We start from the raw sequence: 26283 nt of genomic DNA on the forward strand, positions 1-26283 counted from the left end.
CTGAAACAAGTCAGAGACTCGCTGTCTGGTCTCCCCTGCAGCCTGGCATGGCCACTCTGGCCAGTGGGATGTGAAGTCAAGTCTACTGGGCACTCCCAAAAGCTTCTGATTTTGGGATGAAAAGGATGAGAATAAAAAAGCCTATGTACTGTCCTTCCCCCCCTTTGTTTCCAGCTTTGAATACAGACATGAAGGCTGGAGTTGTGGCAGCTACGTTGTGACCATGAAGCAACCAGTATGGGATGAAATGGTAACCCACTAAGAAGGGCAGAGTGAAAGCATACACTTGTCCACCATCTGCCTAGAGGAAAACTGGTATGACTGGGTCCTCAACCCTGACCTTTCCTCTCCTCTGAGTTTTAACCCCAGCTGCCCCCTCGGGGCCTCCCACAAGTGACCACAAGCCAAACTTTCCTCATTTGAACCTTGGCTTCCTGGAGCACCTGTATAACATCCAGGCACAAGAGGAGAAGGAAACAGGTGTTTGCCCATCTGCTTGCCCCTGTGCTCGCCCAGCAGCTATAGATTGTGGCCAGGTCACCCCGGGGCCCGGCACAAATGCAGACAATGCTGTTTGCCTCAGGCCGACTGCCTTTTCTTCTACTTATAATGCACACGGCTCCTTTTCTTCTCTTCTTTCCTGGTGCACAGGGCACCGTCCAATCCCAGGCCCGCTGAGCCCGATGAGATAATGCCAATGTCACCTGCAGCTGCAGACGGTCTCCGTGAGCTGGCAGCCTCTTGTCGGTCCGACCTGGAAACTGTCCTACAAACTAAGGGCAGACGCTTCCTCATGCCAGGCCGCCCTGTTCATACTTGGGTCTGATGGCCCCAGACCACAACAAACACAAGGCCTCCGGGGGCCACTTCTGACCTCAGTTTATGCTTTCAGCTCTGCTTGCACAGCTACTGTACCTCCAAACCCCACCCTTGGGAAGAGAAATGGACTCAAACAAGTTAAGGGGAATTCTTAGATCGGAGAAAAGTCCCAGGACATACAAAAAGCATGGGGCCGTGGAATCCTGGCTCAAAAGACCAGAAAACAAACAAACAAGCAAACAAACAAAAATGACAGCAAGTCTGGGAGTGGTAAGTTCTGAAGCCTTCAGGGCCTGGCAGGAAACGTCAACAAATGAAGCAGGTCTGGGGTCCATTAGGGAGCGGTGGGGACTGTAGCAAACTGAGGCTACACCCCCCCCACTCAGCTCTGGCCCTCTGCTGCACGTGCGTTTGGGACAGCCAAATCTTCCAGTTTTGCTAGAGAAGTCGAAATCCAAAACCTAAAGGTGGGGAGTACCTCAAAAATGTTTAACACTTGTCTCTACAAACAGAACAGGCCAAATCAAGCTCTGTGTGTTATCTCATTTAAGCCTCTCGCTGTCCAGGTTAGGAAAGGGGCCACGAGACAGGGAGAGACTTGCGTCCAAACACCCAGCAAGGAGGTGGGCACGGAGTTGTGTGTCCCATCCCTTGGAGTTCCCTCAGATGACAGACCCTGGTTGCCAAACGTCTGGGTGCCTGGCCTCAAGCCGTCCCGTCCAAAAACTGAGAGTGCAAGGCACGGATGTGAGCCACACGTAGAATTTCAGATTTTCCTGTAGCCACGTTTTTAAAAAGTGGTAAGAAAAAAAGAAAGAAAAAAAAAAAGGAACAGGTGAAAACAGTTTGCATCATTTTCTCTTAAACCCGATCTAATTTGCTATGACGTCAACATAGAATCAACAGCAACAAAAATTATCCCTGAGATCTTTTGTACTCGGTTTGTCGCCCGAGGCTCCGAAACCTGACGTGTGTTAGACGCTTCCCGCACGTCTCGGTTAAAAGTAGCCGCAGCTCAAGTGCTCAGTAGCCCGTGTGGCTGGTGGCTGCCTTACCGGGCAGTGCAGATGCCCGAGCAGAGCCAAAGACCCTTTTCCGCCTGGAGAGGAATGGGCCCGAATGTCCCGAGGCTGTGATTGCATGAGTGACATTAGAAAGAGAAAGACTCGGGGTGCCTGGGTGGCTCAGTCGTTAACCGTCCGACTTCAGCTCAGGTCACGATCTCGCGGTCCGTGAGTTCGAGCCCCGCGTCGGGCTCTGGGCTGACGGCTCAGAGCCTGGAGCCTGTTTCCGATTCTGTGTCTCCCTCTCTCTGCCCCTCCCCCGTTCATGCTCTGTCTCTCTCTGTCTCAAAAATAAATAAACGTTAAAAAAAAAAATTAAAAAAAAAAAAAAAAAGAAAGAGACTCCACCCGCAAAGCCAGGAGGCCACTGCAGTCACCTGGATTTACGGCCAACAATCAGAGCCCCCCAGCCGTGCACAGGCAAGTGTCTTGACCTTGGACGCTTTGCTTCATTTCTTTGAGCCTCGGTTTCCTCATCTGCTGAGTGGGGGCTGGTGATCGTATGGCCCCTAAGTGGCAGGGCTAACGTGGGAGAAGTCCTCGTGAGGAACACGCCTCAGAGAAAGTGCTTTATGCGTGAGCAAGCCCACCCCACTCAGCCAGGAGTCTCTGGGGGTAGACGAGATGTTCCATACACATCTGTTGAAAACCTCTCACCCTTTACCCCCAACGATTCTACTTCTAGGAACTTACCCCAAGCAAATCATCAGAGATGTTCAAACACTAAATATGTTTGACCGAGGACGTTCATCACAGTACGACTTATAACAGCAACAAAACTTTCAGAAAGATTGGCTGCCGTGGACTGGCTTGTGTCTCCTCAAAATTCTTCCGTTAAAGCCCTAGCCCCGCAGCGCGACTGTATTTGGAAATGGGGCCTCTAAGGAGGTCATCAAGGTTCAGCGAGGTCGTAATGGCGGGGTCCCGGTCAAATAGGACTGGTGTCCTCAGAAGCAGAGGAAGAGAGAGCAGAGCTCTCTCTCCGCAAGCGCAGAGGAAAGGCCACGTGAGGCCACAGCACACAGCTGCGGGCAGGCCTCCAAACCCAGCCCTGCTGTCACCTTGACCTTGGGCTTCCAGCCTCCAGAACCACGAGGACTGTCCGCTTCTGTTGTTTCGGCCGCCCAGCGTGTGGCATTCTGTCGCCACAGCCCGAGCAGAGTAACACAAGAGGGCGGCTGGTTAGACTAACTGCGGCAGTGACCCGCGGGGCGGTCAGGAAAGGTCGTGGCGCAGACGAACGCCGACCGGAGGAAATGCCAACGATAAAATGGAAAGACCAAACACAGCAGGAAGAGCAGGGCCGTGATCGTAAGTAGAAAATGGAGATGCACCCGGGTGGCTCAGTCAGTGAAGCATCCGACTCCTGCTTTCGGCTCAGGTCATGATCCCAGGGTGGTGGGTTTGAGCCCCACGTCGGGCTCTGCACTGAGCACAGAGCCTGCTTGAGACTCTCTCTCTCCCTCTCTCCTGCCCCTTCCCTGCTCTCTCTCTCTCTCTCTAAAAAATAAAAAAAAAAAAATTAAAAAGAAAAAAGGAATGAAAACTGTATTCATGGAAAAACTGGCAGGAAGCAGCCCGCAATGTTAACGGTAGTTACCGCTGGGTGGGGGGCGTCTCAGCCAGCTGGGGCTGCCGTAACAAAACGCTCCATTCTTTCTCACGGTTCTGCAGACAGGAAGTCACAGGTCAAGGTGCCAGCACGGTTGGTTTTGGTGAGAGCTCTCCCGTGGCCTCTCTTCTGGGTGTGCAGAGAAGGAGAGACGGAGATCTCTGGTGTCTCTTCCTCTAAGGGCACCAATCCCATGATGGGGGACCCCACCGAGCACATCATCTAAACCTAACTACCCTCCAAACGCCCTGCCTCCAAAGACCATCACCTTGAAGGTTAAGGCTTCGGCATGTGAATTTCGGGGAAACACATTCAGCCCACAAAAGTGGCATTAAGGTGATTCTTAGGTCCTATTGTACCCTTGCAATCTTATCAGTTAAAAAGTACAATCCTTAAAAAGCGTCTGTGGGAGGAAGAGCGAAGGATCCACCTGTTCCTCATTCCCCGGCATGCAAAGTGGGACAACTCGGGACAGAAATCCCAGGCCTGCCACTTGCACTCTGGAGACATGGGGTAAGTCCCCTAATCTGCTGGGACCTGTGGGCCGCACCCCTTCAAAGCAGGGAAGTGTGGTTCCCATGAGTTACCCTTACAGAGCCCGCATGCGGATCAAATGTGAGAAAGGGGCCATTAAAGTGTTCTTTGCTGGGTTCTCGGGGCCCAGAACTCATTTGTCCCTGGTTTGTCCATTTCTCTCCACTGGGAGACCACTCAGGGCCGCAGAGGCTAGCACGGGCTGCCAGGGCACAGCCCCCGGGACATCCCACCAGGTGCCTGGGGTACCTCAGCCCAACGTCCCCGCATATCCCCGACAGTGTCTGGCCGTGGACCCTACACACAGTAGCAGCTCATTAAATGCTTCACTGCCTGTTGAGGCTGATCCTTTCTGCATGGCAGGATTGGGGAAAGCTATTTCTATTTCAATAGGCTATCAAAATGGTTCTATCCAGGGGTCATCCATAAATCCTTTCCTAAATTTTTTAATGTTTATTTGTTTATTTTGAGAGAGAGAGAGAGAGAGAGAAAACACGAGCAAGGGGAGGGGCAGAGAGAGAGGGAGGGAAAGAGAGAGAAAGAACCCCATGCAGATTCCACACTGCTGACCCGGGGCCCCAACCCACAAACCGCAAGATCATGACCGAAGCCGAAATCAAGAGTCTGATGCTTAACCGGCTGAGCCACCCAGACGCCCCCATAAATCAATCTTTTAAATATCTGTTGTCATTTCAAATGGTACTGGGGGAGGTTTCTGTTTCTCATGATCTGATAAGAGATCTTTCTATGAAACAAATGCTGATTCTTTGAGTCGGTGGTATGTGGGCACCCAGGGCTTTCTTACGTGATGGTAACACCTTCCACCTAGTTAATTCACTCCCTATCCTATGGATTCTTTCCCTTGATTCTCACAATCCCTCGGGAGAAAGGTGACAGAGAGAATGACAGACCCCACGCTTACTGAGCACTTGTCACGCACCAGGCACGTGGTTTACGTCAATCACTTCATTCAGTCCTCAGAGGCTGGCCCTCCTCTCATCCCCATTTGCAGATGAGGAAAACTGAGGATCATAAAGGAAAACGGCACCGACAGCAGAGTCGGAATTCGAACCCACATGGTCCTACTCCCAGGGCCTCCTCCCCAGGCCAAGAGCGCGGGCTTCGCTCGTCGGGATGGAAGGGAGAGTTGGTCTCCCATTTAAAACCCAAGCGCAATGGCAGTGATGAGTCTGTGCGTTCCAAACGAACACCAAGTTCAACTCCTTTACTAGCAGTTCCCACGCTTTTTACCTTTCCAGGGTTTTGAAAGACTGGATGATATCCTTGGCATGCCCCCAAAGAAAATACACCTAGGAAATAAAGGAAGAAAAGAAAGACGCGTCAGGGAAAACCACTGTCATGTTCGCATACTGAGAAGCTTTGAAACGCACAGAAGCGGAGCGGGGAGATGCTGGGACGTCCGTGAACTCCCATCCCAAGGGTCCCAAGGATGGAAAGTCACCAGGGCCCTCTCAGGCGGCAGTGCCACCCCCCCCCCCCTCCAGTGGGGACCACACTCCGGAGGCGAGACTCCAGGTGTGCGAGAAAGGTGTCGAAGACAGGTTGAGGCTCTCAGCAGGGATGGGGCCTGGGGAGTGGCTGCCTGCCTGTCATGATCCCCGTCACCCCGATTCTATCACCCGTGTTAGGCTTCCTCCGAGAAACACCCAACAAACACTTCCTACACCAGTGGCCAAATGTTGAGGGCTTTTTAAAAAAAAATACTTTCGGGGCGCCTGGGTGGCTCAGTCGGTTAGGCGGCCGACTTCAGCTCAGGTCATGATCTCACGGTCCGTGGGTTCAAGCCCCGCGTCGGGCTCTGTGCTGACAGCTCAGGGCCTGGAGCCTGTTTCGGATTCTGTGTCTCCCTCTCTCTGCCCCTCCCCCGTTCATGCTCTGTCTCTCTCTGTCTCAAAAATAAATAAACGTTAAAAAAAAAAAATTAAAAAAAAATACTTTCGGGACGCCTGGGTGGCTCAGTCGGTTGGGCGTCCGACTTCGGCTCAGGTCATGATCTCATTGTTCCGGAGTTCGAGCCCCACGTCCGGCTCTGTGCTGACAGCTCAGAGCCTGGAGCCTGCTTCAGGTTCTCTCTCTCTCTCTCTCTCTCTCTCTCTCTCTCTCTCTCTCCCTCTCCTCCCCTGCTCATGCTCTGTCTCTCTGTCTCAAAAATAAATTTAAAAAACATTTTTAAGGGGCGCCTGGGTGGCTCAGTCAGTTAAGCGTCCAACTTCAGCTCAGGTCACAATCTCACGGTCCGTGAGTTCGAGCCCCGCGTCGGGCTCTGGGCTGATGGCTCAGAGCCTGGAGCCTGCTTCTGATTCTGTGTCTCCCTCTCTCTCTGCCCCTCCCCCGTTCGTGCTCTGTCTCTCTCTGTCTCAAAAATAAATAAAAAAACATTTAAAAAAAATTTAAAAAAATTTTTTAATAATAAATAAACAATAAATTTGCCCTGTTCAATCTTCATTTTGCAAGGAAGAGCTATGAAAAATAAAATCAGAAAACACCAAAGAAAATTCACTTACACATCCTACCTCTTCCACACTGTTTTACCGAAGACTGACTGGCCTGCTCTGAAAACACTTTCAGGGGATGGTCCTTAAAACATCTGACGTCCCAAAAAGACAGAGAGCAGTGGCTCCTGGTAAGGTGCCATTCAGCCCAACAAGAGGGAAAACGTTTGGTAAAAGGATTTATCAATGACTTCCAAGTTAGACAGCTACTTCACTGATACTTTCGTAAAGACCACACAGCAACCCAAAAAAAAGTTTATGATGTTTTAAAGTGAAACCTCGGAATAGGATATTCTGCACGTTCTCTGTAAAACTTTGACAAGAATGTGCAGGGAACTACACATTGTTATCTTCCTTCCCGGTTTTTTCAGTAACGTTAAATTACATTTTATTTGTTGAGTTTACTTTTTTTTTTTTTTTTAATTTTTTTTTCAACGTTTTTTATTTATTTTTGGGACAGAGAGAGACAGAGCATGAACGGGGGAGGGGCAGAGAGAGAGGGAGACACAGAATCGGAAACAGGCTCCAGGCTCCGAGCCATCAGCCCAGAGCCTGACGCGGGGCTCGAACTCACGGACCGCGAGATCGTGACCTGGCTGAAGTCGGACGCTTAACCGACTGCGCCACCCAGGCGCCCCTTGAGTTTACTTTTTTAATGTTCATTTTTTTGAGAGACGGAGAGAGACAGAGCACGAGCGGGGGAGGGGCAGAGAGAGAGGGGGAGACACAGAATCCGAAGCAGGCTCCAGGCTCCGAGCCGTCAGCACAGAGCCCGACGCGGGGCTGGAACTCACGAACCGCGAGATCGTGACCTGAGCCGAAGTCAGATGCCCAACCGGCTGAACCCAAAATAAATGTTTTTTTTTTTAATTACCATGTAATCCAGCAATCCCACTCCTGGGTATATATCCACAGGAACGGAAAGCAGGGTCTCAAAAAGATATTTGTATGCCCATGTTTACAGCAGCGTTGTTCCTAACAGCCAAAAGTAGAAGCAATCCAGTGTCCATCAATGGATGGAGACGGTGTGGCCCATCCATACGATGGAATATTGCTCAGCCTTAAAAAGGAAGGAAATCCTGACACCCGCTACAACACGGATGAGCCTTAAAGACATTAAGCTCAGTGAAACAAAGCCAATTGTCACAAAAGGACAAACACCGTATGATCCTACTCATCTGAGGTCCCTAAAGTAGCCAGAGTCGTAGAGACAGAAAGTAGGATAGTGGACACCGGGGGCTGGGGGAGGAGGGAATCAGTAGGTAGTGTTTAATGGGGATGGAGTTTTAATTTTGCAAGACGAAAGGGTTCTGGAGGTCAGTTGCACAACAGCGTGAATATACTCGACACTACTGAACTGTAGCTAAGACAGCAAATGTGATGCTGTATATAGGTTAGCACAATTTAAAAATTCCATTTTTTTTAAATACTGTTTTTCATTCTCCAGTCATCGAGTGTAGCAATGCCAAGGAGTAAATGTCCGCTAGGTATAGGATGCTTGATGAATTGACTGATAAAATGCCCTAAATTAGGAAGATAGAGATCTGCAACCCACCAAGTAACAGAGTGATATTTTGAAAACGCACATCTGTCCAGGTCATTCCTCTGCCTAAAGTCTTCGATGGCTCCCCATTGCCCGCAAGATATAAAGTTCAAGCTCCTAAGTGGCCATCAGCCTTGGCCAAGTGCTCACTGCAAAGTGCTTTACACACATTAGCACCTTCAATCTTCACAAAACCCCAGGGAGCAGGCGCTCGACAGATGCGAGGCCTGAGACCCAGAGAGGTTAAGTAATTTGCCTGAGCTCACCATTGCGAGTATGAGCCAGAGTCAGATCACCTGACCAGAGTCCATGCGCTTAAGCCCTCCGCTAAACCATGGCTCCGTCTATGCCGTCGCCCCAGCCCGCCTCCCCCCACAGCCCCACACACCTTCTCCCCGTCATGTGGGAAGACCACACGTCCCCCAATATCTCTGACACCCTGCTTCCATTGACACCTCTGGAGCTCTTCCTGGCAGAAACGACCTCTCACCCCAAAGCTGGTGCGCCCTCATCACTGGGTGACTTTGGTCAAAGCATTGAGCCCTGTGTTGTCATCTATATTTGTAATTTGTCCCCATCTGACTGACACCTTGGCAGGGCTCAGACCATGGCTCTTCACACATGCATTCCTAATACTGGAAATACTATTTGTTGGGTTCAGAAGGAAGGAAGGAAAGAGGGAGGGAGGAGGAAGAAGAGAAGGAAAGAAGGAAGGAAGGAAGGAAGGAAGGAAGGAAGGAAGGAAGGAAGGAGAGAGAGAGGGAGGGATGAGGAAGAAAGGAAGGAAAGAAGGAAGGAAGGAGAGAGGGAGGGAGAAGGAAGGAAGGAAGGAAGGAAGGAAGGAAGGAAGGAAGGAGAGAGGGAGGGAGGAGGAAGGAAGGCAGGAAGGAAGGAAGGAGAGAGGGAGGGAGGAGGAAGAAGGGAAGGAAGGAAGGAAGGAAGGAAGGAAGGAAGGAAGGAAGGAGAGAGGGAGGGAGGAGGAAGAAGAGAAGGAAGGAAGGAAGGAAGGAAGGAAGGAAGGAAGGAAGGAGAGAGGGAGGGAGGAGGAAAGAAGGAAGGAAGGGGGAAGGAGAGAGGGAGGGAGGAGGAAGAAGGGAAGGAAGGAAGGAAGGAAGGAAGGAAGGAAGGAAGGAAGGAAGGAAGGAGAGAGGGAGGGAGGAGGAAGGAAGGAAGGAAGGAAGGGGGAAGGAGAGAGGGAGGAAGGTAAAGAAGGAAGTTCTTTCTGGTCTCACTAAGACTCTCCAAATTGTCACTGGTATCACCATAAGCCTCTGTCATCATGAGATTTGACTCCCCCGAAATAAGTAGCCAATAAATAAATTGTCAGCGCTTCCATGACAAAACATCAGAGATTGAGTGCCTTAAAACAACAAAAATGTATTTCCCATGGTCTGAGACGCCAGAAGTCCAAGATGAAGGTGTGGGCAGGGTTCTCCTGAGCCTCCCTCCCTGGCGTGTGGATGGCCAGCCATCTTCCTCCACTGTCCTCACACCGTCTTCCTTCTCCGTGAGTCTGTGTCCCAATCTTCTCTTCATATAAAGACGCCAGTTCTATTGGATTAGGACACCCCCCCATGTGACCTCATTTAGCCTTAACGGGCTCCGTAAAGACCAAATCTCCAAAATACAATGTTTCAGTGACCCAGAGGAGTGACCGTCATGGCCCAGGGTTTCCTTTGCAGGGGATGAAAGTGTTCGAAGATTGATTATGGCGATGGTCGCCCAGCTCTGAGAATACACCAAACCACTGGCTTGTACAGCGAAATGGGTGAATTGTACAGTGTGTGAATGACAGCTCAATAAAACCCAATAACATATATGAAAATCCACTCCCGAGCCTTTTCTGGTAGCCTCAAGCTTGGCAAAATGTCCTGACTCTCCATTACAAGGGCCCCCTCATAGGATCCCCACAAAGACAGCCAAGGGGACACAGAGACCCATTTGAGAGCAGAGGCAACGGAAGGACTGAGCCTCAGAGGAGGATTACGCCTCCTCTTGCTGTCTCCCACACCTCCCGTTTCGTGTGCCCTGGGATACACTCTGCAGGAGCCGAGGTGACCTACAGAAACATCTTAGGGTTTACCTGGACCAGAGTATGTGCTGCGTGTGTGACAGGGAAGACGCCTTCAGTGGCTGATAAACATTCAGAGAATCCAACGAAGTAGCCAATTTTAAAGCATCCCAGGATGATGGTGATGACCGCGAACAATGTCATGCTACCTAAATTGGGGGGGGGGGGCGCGGGGAGAGCACAGAAACACACGTGTAAGTGTTGACACGCACGGATGTCGTTTCAGAGTAAACGACATTAAAACCCTCACCTACGTGGTCAAATGGTTTTTGCAAGGGTGCCAAGACCGTTCAGGGAGGAAAGGGCAGTCGTTTCTACAGATGGTGCTGGGAAAGTGGATATCCAATCATGAAAGAATGAATTTTACCCTGCCTTACACTATATACACAAATTAACTCCAGATGAATCGAAGAGTTAAACGTAAAACCTAAAACATCAAAATGAAAAAACTGTCGGGCCTCAGAGGATACTATCAACCTCCATTAAGAGTGGGAGGAAATAGGGGCACCTGGGTGGCTCGGTTGGTTAAGCACCGGACTTCAGCTCAGGTCATGATCTCACGGTTCGCGAGTTCAAGCCCCACGTTGGGCTCTGCGCTGACAGCTCAGAGCTTAGAGCCTGCTTCGGATTCTGTGTCTCCCTCTCTCTCTCCCCTTCCCCCATTCATGCTCTGTCTCTCTCTCAAACATAAAGAAACATTAAAAAAAAAATTTAACAACTAAGTCGATAAATTTTATGTTGTGTCATACATATTAGAATTAATTACATATATACACAGCAAGACAGTATTGTGTCCTGTTTATCATTGTTCCCACCTGATGCATATCCTGGGGTCTGATAAATGATATACATTCAACAAAAATTAGCCCAATAAACAGAAGGCCTCTAAGAGCTTTTCCCCAAGAAAGATCAGTCTAAGAGTGTCACTGTTCTCCTCAAAAAATCTGTTATCTGATCTTAAAACCCTGCTCTCTAGAGAAAAAGATGGGGGGCACACAGGCATTCGGGAACCCTTGCACTCTCTGTGCAACTCTTCGGTAAACCTAAAACTTTTCCGAAATAGAAAGCATATTTTTAAAACTGATAGGAAGGGGGATCCATAACGGTGTCATGGAAAGGGCCTGAACTTAGGGAAAGTGAAGAAAGGAAGTATTCTTTGATGGTGTATCTGGCATGGTTTGGACCAAACAATAAACACAAAAAATATGCATAGGAAAGAAAAAAAAAAAAACATGGAAAGGAATATACAAAACACATTAAAAAGAAACTTGTAACAAATGAAAATATTAGCAAGAAAAACAGAGTGGTCATGGAGACTTGATCAACGTCAAAGGTCCTAATCCTTCTTCTGGGCCAACGTTGGCCGCCATTCACGCCTCCTCTCCCACGAGCAGGAGGAAACTGGATCGTGTGTGACAAGCATTATGGTGAGGTCGAGAGAGAGGACGGGTCCTCACACTGAGCTATAACATTACAGCTCCAACCCAAGAAGCCTCCAGTGAAAAGTAACTCAATCGCCCAGCTCCTTTCCATTGCTCAAAGCCTTATAGAAACAACTCTAAGTCACATTTTTTTTTTTAAATCCTGGCAAGCTCCCAGTGAAATCAAAAGCTCAGTAAGAGCGGAGACTCAATCCCGGTGCTTTCAAAAGGTTTGACAAATGCATGGCTCGTTTTGATTACAGGGGAAATAGCGAGAGGAGGTGAGGCAGCCTGGCTGGTGTGGCAAGGACACAGGCTGCAGCCCTGGGGACCTGGTCATTGGCTCCGGCTGTGCCCCCGGTGGCATGCGTGAATTCAGATGAGTCACTTCCCTGCTCCTAGCCTTGGTTTTCCCATCTAGAAAACGAGACCAGTCTCCAGCACTGGTTCTCCAACTTGAACATGCATCAGAATCACCTGGAAGGCTTGTTAAACCGCAGATGGCGGGGCTCCACCCCCAGAGTTTCTGCTTCTGGTAGGTTTGGGGGGGGGGGTGTCCAAATTTGCATCTCTAACAAGCTCCCCGGTGGGGCTGACACTGTTGATCTGGGACCCCACCTTGAGAACCACTGGTCTGGAACACCCCTGTCACTGATATTTCAAGAGTTACGATAAATACATCATCTGCCTTCTCATAGTGTTAAAAATCCTTCCTTTATCCATTTATTTATACAACAAATATTTGGGGGACGCCTACTATGCATCAGGCATTTTGTCAGGGGCTCAAAGGCAAACAAACAAGATTGCTGGGGAATCAAAAAATACACATGTGTAATATTGGATAAATTGGGCTGTGCACAAAATGTAGAGGTGCACGCTGGCACCAGACTTCTCATCTGCAGAAATCGGTGGGAGAGTAGCTAGAGTCAACTTTAGGGAAAGGACTGCAACGTAAGAACCCTACCTCCAGCCAGCATGTCACCTGCTTGTCAGGGCACAAGACAGAAAGAGATTTGAGGGTATGCAAAATGCAATTCATTCAACAACTCTTTGTTCCAGGGATGGTCCAGTCACTGTCCCAAGCCCTGGAGACATAAAAAGAGTGATAGAATAAAGTGCCTGCCCTCAGCGAGTTTAACATTCTAGTGGGGGAGACAGAGAATGAGCAAATAAGTAATAAACATAGAAGAAGTGTCAGGAAGTGCAAAGTGTGTGAGGAAGAGTAAAGCGGGAAGACGATTAAAGTTGACGAAGGTCAGAAAGAACTCTCTCAGAAGGTGCCGGCTGAACAGAGAACAGAGGTGGGGGGGCGCGGGGAGAGTCATCCACATAACTCGCTGTTTAGCCAAACAGCCTGTGAACCGGGGGAGAGTCCTCATAATTGGGAGAGACGAAGAGGAGAGGGAACAATGGCAAGCAATACATGTAGCAACAGATTGGAGAGGATGATGGATGTATAATCGAAGGAAGAGGGGGAGGGTGAAAATGGATGGATGGATGGATGGATGGATGGATGGATGGATGGATGGATAATGGAAGGAAGAGGGGGAGGGTGAAAATGGATGGATGGATGGATGGATGGATGGATGGATGGATGGATGGATAGATGGATAATGGAAGAAAGAGGGGGAGGGTGAAAATGGATGGATGGATGGATGGATGGATGGATGGATGGATGGATAATGGAAGGAAGAGGTGGAGGGTGAAAATGGATGGATGGATGGATGGATGGATGGATGGATGGATAATGGAAGGAAGAGGGGGAGGGTGAAAATGGATGGATGGATGGATGGATGGATGGATGGATGGATAATGGAAGGAAGAGGGGGAGGATGAAAATGGATGGATGGATGGATGGATGGATGGATGGATGGATGGATGGATAATGGAAGGAAGAGGGGGAGGGTGAAAATGGATGGATGGATGGATGGATGGATAATGGAAGGAAGAGGGGGAGGGTGAAAATGGATGGATGGATGGATGGATAATGGAAGGAAGAGAGGGAGGGTGAAAATGGATGGATGGATGGATAGATGGATGGATGGATGGAGGATGAATAGTCTAGTAGATAGATAAATAATAGGAAAGAAAAACAGGATAGTAGAAGTTAAACCCAAATGGGTGAAGATACACCAACTGGAAATATGTGATTTACATGGTCTATAAAAGCTTTGTGATACAGAATAAGGTTGGGACAGACTGGGTGGGGAACAGACACAGAAAACCTTTCAAAGATCTCATGGAAAAGAGATAGAGACCAGGTGAAAACAGGGGCAAAGAAAGAAACAAATGGATTCCACAGATCTCCTCTCATTGGAGCAGAGGCAGCAATGTGCCTTCCTGGGGGAAATGTTAAGGGGTTTTCTGGATAAGAATGGAGTAAAATGCATCTGGTTGTGAGAACAGGAAAGGAAAGATAGCCATTCATTGAATAGAAAGACACAATAAAATGTTCAGGTGCTCCAGGGTTCCTTGGTGGCTCCGTCCGAGGAACGTGGGACTCTTGATCTCGGGGTTGTGGGTTCGAGCCCTGCATTGGGTGCAGACATTACTTAAAAATAAGATCTTTAGGGGCACCTGGGTGGCGCAGTCAGTTGAGCGTCCGACTTCAGCTCAGGTCATGATCTCACAGTTCATGAGTTCGAGCCCTGCATCGGGCTCTGTGCTGACAGCTCAGAGCCCGGATGGAGCCTGCTTCAGATTCTGTGTCTCCCTCTCTCTCTGCCCTTCCCCTGCTCACACTCTGTCTCTCTCTCTCTCTCTCTCTCTCAAAAATAAATAAAGATTTTTTTAAATAATAAAATAAAATCTTTAGAAAAAAATGTTCAAGGGCTCCAAAAAGCAAACGTATGCAAAAGGAAAATGAAACAACATGTAAAAGAAACCATAATGGTCGCAAAGAAAACTGGGAACAATAAAGTCAAGCATATAAATCCTTACAGTAAATGGGTACAGGGAATGATCTGAATTAATTAATCTCCCATTAATTTAGTCAGCAAGGATGGGAATATTGGATTAAAAGCAAAACCTAACTGTTTTATGAATCACACTATTCACTGAGTAGCAAGGGCAGAAAATCAAGGTGTGGACAAAGAGACCATGCCAATGAAGAGAAAGCGGGAAGAGCCATATGGATACCAGACCACATGGAATTCAAGTTAAATGTAGTAAACAGGATGAAGAATCCCTTCATGTTTGTCATCACGCATGAAAAAAAGGCATAATGTATGAGAAAGATATACTAGTCCCTTGTGTGCCAAATAAAATAGATTTCCCTATTTATAGTATATGTAACTGCTACTTTAAAGAGATCAAATGGAAGATTCCAGAACTAGACTGATCTGGTAGGAGGAAACGTAAGGAAGGACACAGAAGAATTAAGACACACAATCAGTGAACTTGGATTTACAGCCTCCCTTTGCACACCTCAAGAAGAGAATATATGATTTTGGATGCCGCTAGAATATCATCAGCAAAAATCGACTCGCCTGCGAGAAGACAGTGGGCTGTAGTGGTCAGAGCCTGGCCTCAAATCCTGTTCCCCATCAGTTATTAGTTGATGACTTTCAGTAATTACTTAACTTCTCTATGCCTCAGTTTCCTCACCTGTAAAACGTGATAATAATATGATTGGCTTTCTCTTAGGGATGTAGAGGAGATTAAACGAGAGTCATTACATGAAAAGTACCTAGCACAGTGCCCCACACGTAGGAAATTCTACAAATGGATGCTGTCATCATTCTTATCATCAATCACAAAGAAAAACAATGAATTCGAACCAATTAGAAGTTTCCCAGCCACGTCACTTGAGAATAATCCTAAAAGGTCTCGTGTTGGCAGAGGGTAGGCACCCTCCTCAGTGGTAGGCACCCAAATACTCCCTAGGAGTCTGGAACCTTGAACTGTAGGCTCTTAGAGGTAGAAGGCCCCATAAAGTCAGTCTATATCCCCGTCTCATGCAAGAATGCTTCCAGTGCATTATGACTAGTGGCCAACTGGTCTCCCATCGGGACATGCCCAGGGCTGGGGGGCTCACCGTCTCTCAACGCACACCCTTCCATCACCAGCTGGGGCTCATATTAGAATGTTCTTCCCTATGCTGAACTGCAGTCAGCCTCCTAGAGCTGTCATCCTCTTCCTTGGAGATTGTGTCATCATTCACTCACTCACTCATTCATTCATTCACCCATCCGTTCACTTGGCGATTCAGTAAATCCCAACTGGCACTTGCTACGTGCCAGGCACTGTGCCAGGAGCTCAGGCTATAACGGGGGGCACATGCAGACAGGGGCTCTGCCTCCAAGAGCCCACGATCTGGTGAGATCGACACACCGAATAACACAATCTCCTACTTGATTTGCGTCAAGAAGGAAATAGAGGACCCTATGAGACCAGACCACCTGGGGTCCACACCTGGTCTGAAGGTATCAGGAAAGGCTTCCCTAAAGAAGTAACTCTGCTCTCCGGGAGCTGAAGGATGGTCTGGGGCTGACGGGAGTGAGGTTGTCGCCTCCTCTCCCTTCTGGACTCGACACCCTTTCGTCCCTCCTGGGGCCACCCTTCTGCAGGTGCCCGTGTGATGGTCAGAGGGGGACAAGGCATTCCACGTGCAGTCTGACTTCCTTTCCAGTGAACGCCAAACTGGCACCAGCCTTTCGGGCAGCCCCATTATCTTGCTGATGCTGAAATCCTGACATTATGTTTATAGTTTTTTATTAGACAAAAAAAAAAAATCTCATCCAAAAAATAATATGTAAGAAAACGCATGCAGCTAGGCAAGAGTCTGTCGTAGTGACCCCAGGCTGGGTCTTGGGGACCCACCGCTCTCCTTCCCAAGGGAATTGTTCAAACCCCCCCACCCCCGACATGTTGTTCTGCTCCAGAAATTTGCCGGGTGTCACTGTCATGCTCAGTTTGCTATATTCTGTGTATTCTTTTATCATTTTAAAATGATTTTTAATGTTTTTTCCCAGACTCCAGCAAAAACAAAAGACCTTCTTCTGGGGATCCTTCCCTAAATCCCTACACCCTCACCCCCGCCCCCAGCTGTCTTCTGCCTCCCTTCACGCATCCCCTGCACCTACACACTATAACGCTGAATCATTTATTTCGTAAGACATTTCTCTTACGATGTGCCAGAGGCTCCTAAGCATTTTATACGTACTAACTCACTGAGTCTCATAATACGTGGTATCATCGTCCCCATTTTACAGATGAGGAAACTGAGGCAGAAGTAAAGCTACATGCCCAGAGAAGGGGCACGCTCTTAGCCTCTGCTGCCCCCTTGTTGTCCGCACCCCTCTGTGCAGGGCCACGCCCGAAGGTCCCGCCCAGCCCCAGAGCCCAGCCAATTCTGGGAGCTCAGGCCAGGCCGTGGAACAAAACCAGACCAACAGTTCTGCCCAAGCACCACGAAAATTTCCAGGCTGTACACTTGGCTCCCTTCTCTGTTGCTCCCCACAAGTTCCCGGGAGCCTCGACGAAGAGGAAGCAGACTTTTGCCTTCTCTGACACCTGTTAGTATCAGGCCATCTGCCCGGAAGCAAGGAGTCTGTCCCTCTTCACCTTCTCACTGTTAAACATTCCCAGTGATGGGGAGCTCCATTGTTGCATCTCTGCGTTCTGTGCCTCCGCCCCTCCCCTGGTGGCCCCCCTCCGCTGCTCCCTGCCGCCGTCCCCCATGGCACCTGCCCCTCTTCTCGCACACACTGGGACCCGCTTACTCACAAGTGGGCACAGCCTGTTTCCCAAACCCATCACCATGTTCCTGACCTTTAACTCGACAGCCGGTACAGCCACCACCCCTGAGCTGGTCTGACATAAGCAGCTCACCTCTGCCCCTTCACTTCCAGGCCCTTAAGGGACGACGAGCACGGTGCTGGGAGCAGTCCATTTCCGGGGGCAGCATGCCGGACAGAGATGTAATGTATCATACACATGGGTGGGTCTCATTTTAAGAAAAAAAGTATTGGGGCGCCTGGGTGGCTCAGTCGGTTAAGTGGCCGACTTCGGCTCAGGTCATGATCTCGCGGTCCGTGAGTTCGAGCCCCACGTCAGGCTCTGTGCTGACAGCTCAGAGCCTGGAGCCTGTTTCGGATTCTGTGTCTCCTTCTCTCTCTGACCCTCCCCCGTTCATGCTCTGTCTCTCTCTGTCCCCAAAATAAATAAACGTTAAAAAAAAAATCTGAAAAAAAGAAAAAGAAAAAAAGTATTATGCAAAAATATGATCTTAGAAAAGGAGTACATTTGGGGATGATTACTCACAAGCATTACAAAAAAGAGAATCGCTGGGACGTATAATCGAGACAATGCTTCTAACGTGCCTGCATTCTGAACTCACTCAATAAACACAGCTTCATTTCTTATTGTCATTGTTCCCATAATTGTGTGTTGATGACGCTTCTCGGGACTTGAGACAGAACAGTAACAACAACATCCTACCACTGGTAAGTAAACCACTACAGTCTTTTATGGAACTAGAAACAACTAGGATGTTAATTACATCGTAGTAATTAACAGCCTGAAACAGCTATTCACTGAGTGTGCATATCAATGTACCCACTGAGCTGGCACGAGATAGCCAGGCTGCTGTCATTCCTTCCAGAAAAAAACCAATCTCATTACTTAGCAAACAGAGGAGCTGGATTAATAGCCCCTCATTTCTGCTAAATATTTTAATACATCAATATTATCTGTTCCAAAGGAAATTTTCACTTTCTCATGCTCAGTAGGTGAAGCAGAACGTTTTCTGCTCAAAGAAATGCCTCACAGCCCATACCAAGACCCAAAAACTTTCTCTGAAAACATCAGTGCCCCGAATTTCACAGGCTGGTTCTTTCTCAGAGCCCCGGATGTCTAGGACTGTCACAGAAGCCAGGGCAGAGCTGAGTCAAACCTGTCCTTCCAGCTACGATTCCAAGGAAAACCCCAGGGCTGGCTGGGGCTGACGCATCTCCCATGGCCTCCCCATGTTCTTTTGGGACAGTTAGCCTCTTGCTTTTTGATGAACCGCAGCCCGTTCACAGGGATCACAGTGTTTTGCAAACTGCGTTCAGCTCTTCCCCGAGAAACAACTGGGAGTCTCATTTCCCTCATGAGGAAACAGGGACTCAGAAGGTGAAGGTAGCAGAGCTGGGACACGGAGCCAAGCCTTCCAGAACGACACCGTGACCATTAACCACACTCCTCACTTGAATGGTTACGGTATCGTGTTTGTCTCAACGGCCGCCATTTATTGAACACCTGCTATGTGCTCTCTCTATATTTGCCACTACTGGGTGTCTAATAGACATCTGAAAAGTAACGTGTCCGTAAGAGGAAACGGTGTCACCCTCACCCCTGTTCCTCCCTCTGTCTCCCTAATCTTGGGAAACGGCACCACCATTCAGCCACTGACTGAGATCACAAGGCTTCGAGTCTTTCTGGGAAGAGAGAGAGACAGGAGGGAGAGGGAAAGAGGAAGGGCAGGGGAGGGAACGGTGGTAGAAGGAAGGGGCAAGGAGGGAGGGAAGAGGAAGGGAAGAGGTGAGGGAGGGTCAAAGAAAGGAACCTTCCACCACAGGAAAGCCCAGGTGGAAAGCCTACGTGTGTAATCTTTTTTAGCCTGTGTAAATCAGTGTCCTCAAAATAACATTTCATTTCCATTTGTTTGTTTGTTTGATGCAGACACCGGAAAAGGCACGGGATTCCCCACCATTCAGAGTCACAAAACCATGAGCCTCCCTCAAACAACCATTTGCAGAACAGGAATTCGGGCCCAGCCTGGAACTGGGTCCAGTTTTTCCAAAGGCAGGATGACCTAGCCGCAGGCCCTGAGGCTACGAAGCCTGAAATCTCACCCGGTAACGCAGCTCTTATCCAGCCAGCCCTAATACGAGGTGGAAACCGACACGGAGCAAAACAGGTGCACACAGAGAAAGCCACGGTGGCCAGTGGGAGTTGGGAGCAGTTCCCGGCAGGGCAGGCGGAGACGATGGCACTGGGGCCAGACCTCGGAAGGGAGGTGGGTGGGAAGGAGAGGGGAGGTGTGCTGGGCACGCAGCCTGAACCCAGCCAGCAGTCACTGGTCCCCCCAAGTGTGTGATTCCTGCTCCCCGCCTGCGGAAACAGGCAGGGTGGGCAGATTATGGAACGTGCCCAAGGTCACGCAAGGACAAGGAAAAGCCACGCTCTCTCGGGCAGATTTAAAGTCAGACCTGACGAGCGGTCACGTAGAGATGTGTGATGTGTGTGGTCCCCGCGCAGTGACACGTACCCGGCCTCTCCGGGGAAGGTTTCCCAGGGACTGTCTCCAAGGCAGACTCCCCACTGCCTCCTCCCTTTGACTGCACCCCATCGAGCTCCCTCTCAAGGGCCGAAGCTCCTGGAGGAGGGGAACCTTCCTATCTTGATGATGTTTCGGTCACCGCGGCCTGACTACCTGGCAAGTGTACTACCCTCCGCGGCCCCAATGCTTGTCCGCTTAGCCACGATTCCATTCGCCCCAGCTGCACACTCTTAGCGTCTCCTCCACGCCAGACCCGGAGGTGGCTCTAGGACTAAGACGTGAGCCTCACAGAGCTCCCCCAGGGTGGTGGGGGGTGGGGGGTGGACAGAGATATCAAGAACAGGTCTCCCCAGGGCATGGTGAGGGGTGGGGGAGTGTGGTCAGACCACAAAGAGCAGGGGAAATCAGAAAAGCACCACTAGAGGGGACGGAGTGAGGCCTGAGCCCTGTTCTGGAAGGCAAGGCAGGCGGAAGGCACTGAGGGAGGCGGGAACAGAATATGCAAAGGCATGGAGACCTGAAACACCGTAATGGGAACTAAGAGCCTCTCGGGAGCCCAGAACCGAGGGCAAAGGAGGGGATAAAACCAGAGCGCACTGCGGGGGGCTGATCTCAGCAGGCCGTGAATGCCAGGACGGGGAGTGCGGCCTCCCTCGTGGCTGCAGGAATTTCAGCCGAGGAGAGACGTGAGCGGGCTCGTGTAGCTGCGGCTCTTAGGACGGGATGTGTGCCGAGAGCCTGACGGCAGAGAGAGAGGAGGCTGCTACAACAGCCCGGGCGTAACAAAGAAAAAGAGAGAAGGCAGGGAGGCGGGGAGAGCCCGAAACGCGGCGGGGGAAGACGGAGCAGAGGGAAGTCGGGGGAAAGGGCGCCGCCGAGCGGCTGGCGGGTGAGCCGGCGGGCTGCGCGCCGCACCTGCCGGCGGCCGGGAGACTCACCGCGGAGCCAGCGCGCGCCGGCGTGCGTGTCCTTGGGGCGGAGGAGGCGGCGGTGCGCGGCGCTGCGGCCCACGTACCACAGCATCCAGAGCAGCTGCAGCAGCATGAGCGCCGTGAGGACGCACAGCAGGTCGCTCTTGCCCACGCCCGAGGCGTGCACGGCCCAGGCCAGCAGGAGCAGCAGCCCAGCCGCGAACACGATCAGCCCGTACTGGCTGCTCAGCGCCTCGGCCAGCTTCTGCGGGACGCTGGCGCGGAGCGCGCCCCGCCGAGGGGCCGGGGGCTCCCGCGGGGCCGCGAGCTGGGGCGAGGGGCCGGCCGCGGGCCCCGACGGCACCCTGTCCGGGGCGCTCCCGGCCGCCTGGGGAGAGGCAGGCGCCCCCTGGTCCCCGGGCATCACGGAGTGACCCGCCCGGAGTCTGGTTCCGGGAGCGGCTGCGGGCCCGGGGCCCCACCGGCTGTCCCCACCCCCGCCCTTGCCCTGACGCTCTCTGCCGACCAGTCCCCCTCTCCCGATCGCCCTGCGACACCTGCTCTCCTCGCTTCTTCCCCTCTGCCCTCCCTCGGTCAAGGTGCACAGCCCGGTCCGCTCACCGCCGCCGCCCCCCACCCGCTGACCCCGGGCTGACCCCGGCTGCCTGTTCGCGCTCCTGAAAGCGCACTGCCCACCTCCCGGGACTCCCCAAAGCCCGGGGGGCAGCCCTCCCGCCCACTATTTGACCCACGCGGGCCGCTCCCCGCCCCTGACGCCTGGGACCCGGGCCAGCCCTCCCCCGACGTCCCCTCCCCGCGCCCGGCCCGCCCCCTCTCCGCTGTCCGCACCCCTGTCCGCTTCGTGGACGCCCGCCCACCCAGCCCTGCCCGGGCGTCACGGAAACCCTGGATGACGACAGGTGCCTCCTGGCTCCTGGGATTGCGGTGGGGGGCAAAGGGTCACCCTGAGTCAGCCGGACCGAGTAGGCGCAGGGGGCGTTGCTGGGGTCCGGCAGGGGTGTCCCACTGTGGGGACTGTCCCAGAGGAGCTGCGACGCCGACCGCAGAGGTCTAGGTGAGCCTCAAAATGTCCTTGTGAGTCTGTCTGTCCTTCACCCTGTGTATTTCTACCGTATGTTTTCTCTGTGTGAATCTCTCTCTGTGTCTGGCCGTCTGTCTTAGGGGTGTGTCTGGTTGGGACAAGAAGGTGATGGTGTCTCAGCGCTCCTCCCTAGGTCTATGAATGGGGGAGGGGTGTGTTTTGTTTGTGTCTGTGTTTGTGCATCTGGTGTCCTTGTGTGTCTGCCAGATGCCCAGATGCCCAGGAGCTGCCTCCCAAGGAGAGAGATCACCTGTGCACCCCCTCCAAGGGAATGGAAAGCTGCTTCTGGAAGCAGAGGTGTTGGGGGGAGCTGCCTTGGGCCTTCCCGGAGCTACAGGTGCCCCCAGCCCGTCCCTCAGCACTCCAGCCCCTCTGAAGCTGACCGCGTCTGCCAGGGTGTCCCGTTCAGATGCCACTGAAGAGGAGAGTCCCCCACCCCCACTCCCGCCAGAGGTTTTTGCAAAAGAGCATCCTAGAGGCAGAGGTGGCTGAGAGCAGAGTGGGAGCAGGGAGTTGGTGAGGGAGCTGCTGGGGGGGCCTGCAGCCTGGAGGAGGAAAGGCCTCCTGCGCGAGCCTCCTGTGCTGTAATAGAGGGCTCCTCACCCAGGAGACCCCCTCTTCCCCTGGGTTTCACGCTCTCTGTTGCTCTCCTGAAATTGATTGTTGAACAAGCAGACCCACATTTTCATCTTGCAGTGGATCTACTGAATTACATAGCGGTTCTGATTGCCAGAGGGTCCTGAAGGGGCGGGGGCTGGACCAGCAGGGAGTCAACCTGGGAGCCTTGTCTTGCCTTCATTCATTTTTTTTTTTTTTTTTTCACTCATTCATTGGTGTGGCCAACACTTACTTCTCCAGCGCTGAATCATTTGCCAGGCTCTTCTGGGTACTGGAAACTTCAGCTATGAAAGACTGCCGTCAAGGAGCCGGCACCCTGGCAGGGACATGCTGAACAGACAAGTATGTGTCGGGAATGCACTGGGAGGCTAGAGAGCATCCGATGTGAGACTCGGCCCTGTCTCCTAATCATGGCCCGTAGTGGGGACTGAGCAAGCAGCCCCCGGGGAGCAGGGCTGCCCCGAGGGGAGGGTTGGGGGAGCCTTGAGTCTGCCAGGAAGGGTGAGACGTTCCTAGAGGAGGCACTGTTTTCTCCTCTTTTGGGAGGAAGACTGTGACTTTCAGCTGGGTTTCCCCAGACCCAGGCCAGGTGATGCTCGGTAAATAAACCGAGGGGTTAACGAAGGCACAAGTGGGGGGAAGTTGCATGAACAAGCAAGCCAGGTGTGGGTCTCACCGGACCCGCAGGGCAGGGGCACAATGCTGTGTCTTCCCGCGTCTGCTCCGTCCCCTTCCCTTGCTTTCTTTTCCTCCTTAGCTCACACCTGGAACGTGTGTACATCTGTGGCCCGTCTCTCCCGCCGTAACGAACGCTCTAGAAGGACATTGCCTATCTTGTCCATGGCTCTAGCTCCAGCGCATAGGACAGTGGTGACCAGCACACCCGAGGTGCTCAGTGAACACGTGTTGAATGCGTCCCCCCCTCCAGTGAAGCCCTAACTCCCCATCCCTGTTAATGCGACCTTATTTGGAAATGATCGATCAAGTTGAGGTCATCAGGGTGGGCTCTGATCCAATACGGCCGTGTCCTTACAAAAAAGGGGAGACTGAAGACAGACACATATAGAGGGAAAGGTGATGTGAAGACACAGAAAGAGTGCCATCTACGAACCATGGAAGCCCTGAGACCGCCGGAAACTCGGAGAGAGGCCTGGAACAGACACCTTGATCTTGAACTCCTAGTCTCGAGAATCTTGAGCCGATAGATCTGTGTCGTTGGTGGCCTTTGTTAGGGCAGCCCCGGGAAAGGAAGACACCCAGCTTATTCCTTCTGTGCTCCCCTGTGGGCGTGTCCAGCTCCCCATCCGTCCGTGCCCCACACTGTAGACTATTGTCAACTGTCTTTCCAATGCTGAGCGCCCTGAAGGCAAGAGAACTATGTCTGATTGGCTCTGCTCCCTAGCACCCAAGCTGTGTTTTTATCATACGTTGGAAAATGTGTAGTGAGCCCCTCCCAAGTGTCAGGTATAAGGCCAGGCCTGGGGACAACAAAATGAAGCCACAGTTTGTGTCAAATGCCATGGGAAACTGGGAGGGAGAGAAAGAGAGAGGGAGGGAGGGAGAGAGACTGCCTGGCAGATGGCAGGAACTCCACGAATGCCCCAGACTTCCGTGAAAATCACCTCTGCTTTTATTTCATTTTACACTTTTACAGCACACATTAATTCATTGTCTCTTTCATGAACCAAGCTCAAGTCAGCATGGATTTGTAGGGACAGGCAATATCACGTGGCGGGGGAGGGGGGGGCGGTGGGTGAGTTCTAAAGCCAGGCTTCGGGGTCCAATTCCTGGCTCCATCACTTACTGCTGTGACCCTGGACAAGTTACTGAGCCTCACTGTGCCTCAATTTCCTCATCTGTAAAACGGAGCTCTTCTTTTAGTATTTCTTGTAATGTTTATTTATTTTTAAGAGAGAGACAGAGTGTGTGCAGGGCAGGGGCAGAGAGAGAGGGAGATGCAGACTCCGAAGCAGGCTCCAGGTTCTGAGCTGTCAGCACAGAGCCCAACGTGGGGCTCGAACTCACGAACCGCGAGATCATGACCTGAGCCGAAGTCAGATGCAAACCGAGCCACCCAGGTTTCCCTAAAACGGAGCTCTTAATACTAACCATTCTCGCAGGTTTCTATGGGGACAAAGTAGCCTGATACATATGAAGTACGTGGGAATGTCCCACCAAATACAAAGTACCCGAGACACTTTGTTATTTACTGAGCACCTACTACATGCTGGGCACTGAGCTGAGGCTATGCTGTAGAGGCACCAGCTGAGCATCAAACATGGGCTCCCCTTCCACGGCGTAGAATCGTCACCGGGAAGTGGCCGTCCAGCCAGGGACTCTCCCCTTGCACCTAGGTGGAGCCAGGCGACCAGGTTCTGGTCGGGGGAGTGGAGGCAGAAGTGATGCCATCGATACCCCGAGCGCCCCCGCGAACTCCGTGCTGAAGACGTCAGAGTGCATCAGCCTGAGCCCTCCTCCCCACCCCGTGACTGGCAAAGCAGAGTTTCCCCGCTGAGGCTGGGCCCCCGTGAGTGAGAAGAAAACTTCTACCGTGCTAAGCCGCTACACAGTTTACCTGTTAGAGCAGTCGCGCTGCCCTTCCTCACTGAGAACTCAAAGACACATAACACGCAATCCCCATCTGAAAGTCAAGTGGGACTCCCTTCTCTGGGCCACCTCGATTCCTTTTAATGAGCAATGAAATGTAAGTTTCTGGACACGAAAGAGGGAGACTGAAGTCGGTCTCCTTTACTCTCTACTCAAAACGATGCTGAAGACTGACAGATTTATCCATCTTTCTGCCTCCCGCTGATGTATAAGTGTTTCAAAGATCTGAGCCATACAGAACTCTCGATTTCTTTTTATTTTTTAATGTTTATGTATTTATTTATAGAGGGGGGGCAGGGGAGGAGCAGAGAGAGGGAAAGAGAGAGAGAGAGAGAGAGAGAGAGAGAGAGAGAGAGAGAGAGAATCCCAAGCAGCCTCCACACTATCAGCACAGAGCCTGATGCGGGGCTTGAACTCACGGACTGTGAGATCATGACCTGAGCCAAAATCAAGAGCTGGAAGCTTAACCAACTGGGGGGCTTAAAACAACACAAATTTCTTGTCTGGCGGGTCTGGAGCCTGGAGGTTGGAAATCAAGGTGTAGACAGGCACTCGCTCCCTTTGAGGGATCTAGGAGAGGGTCCCTCCTCGCCTCTTCCAGCTTCTACTGGCTGGTCCTAATCTTTGGTGCCCCTTAGCTTCCAGCTGCATAATAGAATCCCTGTCCCTGTCATTGTCACGTGGTCATCTTTCCTCTGTGTCTGTCCGTCTCCTCTTTGTATAAGGACACTAGTCATATTGGATTAAGGGCCCACGCTCCTCCAGCATGACCTCATCTTAACTTGCATTGTAATTACATCTGCAAATAAGGTCACAGGCACAGGGACCATGGGAGGGACTTCAGCATATCTTTGGGAAAGGGGGCACAATTCGGCCCGTGACAGGCAGCCTATTAAAGCATTATTATTTGATTTATATAACTAGAAAATCTCTAGATAAGGTAAACAGAGATCTATCCTGAATCATTACAAGACTCTCAATTCCCAAACCTGAGCCAGTTCACAGACCCAGAGTCCTCGAAGGAAGAGGGGGCGGGTCTCCTTGACAAAAGCCTTGCAACATTGCCATAAATATCCTGGGAATAGGGGCGCCTGGGTGGCTCAGTCAGTTGAGCGTCTGACTTCGGTTCCCGTCCTGATCTCGCAGTCCGTGAGTTCGAGCCCCGCGTCGGGCTCTGTGCCGACGGCTCGGAGCCTGCTTCG

At 51.4% G+C, this 26283-nt stretch overlaps 1 protein-coding gene and 1 long non-coding RNA gene across 3 annotated transcripts in view; one reads left to right on the forward strand and one right to left on the reverse strand.

Moving 5' to 3' along the window:
- Positions 1-21187, reverse strand: part of OTOP1 (otopetrin 1) — a 36149-nt gene extending 14962 nt beyond the window's left edge. Inside the window, exons 1-3 of the mRNA XM_058723096.1 lie at positions 20782-21187; positions 10169-10305; positions 5281-5339 (exon numbers count right to left, since the gene is read on the reverse strand). Coding sequence (XP_058579079.1) covers positions 5281-5339; positions 10169-10305; positions 20782-21178 — 593 coding nt within the window. The 5' untranslated portion in view covers positions 21179-21187. The remainder of the gene's footprint in view (positions 1-5280; positions 5340-10168; positions 10306-20781) is intronic.
- A 442-nt stretch (positions 21188-21629) lies between these two features.
- On the forward strand, positions 21630-23875 carry LOC131507834 (uncharacterized). Of its 2 annotated transcripts, XR_009259741.1 has the most exons (3): positions 21630-21829; positions 22733-22816; positions 23232-23875. It is a non-coding gene; the product is annotated as an uncharacterized LOC131507834 (long non-coding RNA). The 2 variants fall into 2 exon arrangements; XR_009259740.1 differs by lacking the exon at positions 21630-21829 and having other exon boundaries at positions 22615-22816.
- The last annotated feature ends 2408 nt before the right edge of the window (positions 23876-26283 follow it).

This window comes from Neofelis nebulosa, chromosome 3 (assembly GCF_028018385.1).
Source record: "Neofelis nebulosa isolate mNeoNeb1 chromosome 3, mNeoNeb1.pri, whole genome shotgun sequence".
In the NCBI taxonomy this organism is placed as follows: Eukaryota; Metazoa; Chordata; class Mammalia; order Carnivora; family Felidae; genus Neofelis; species Neofelis nebulosa.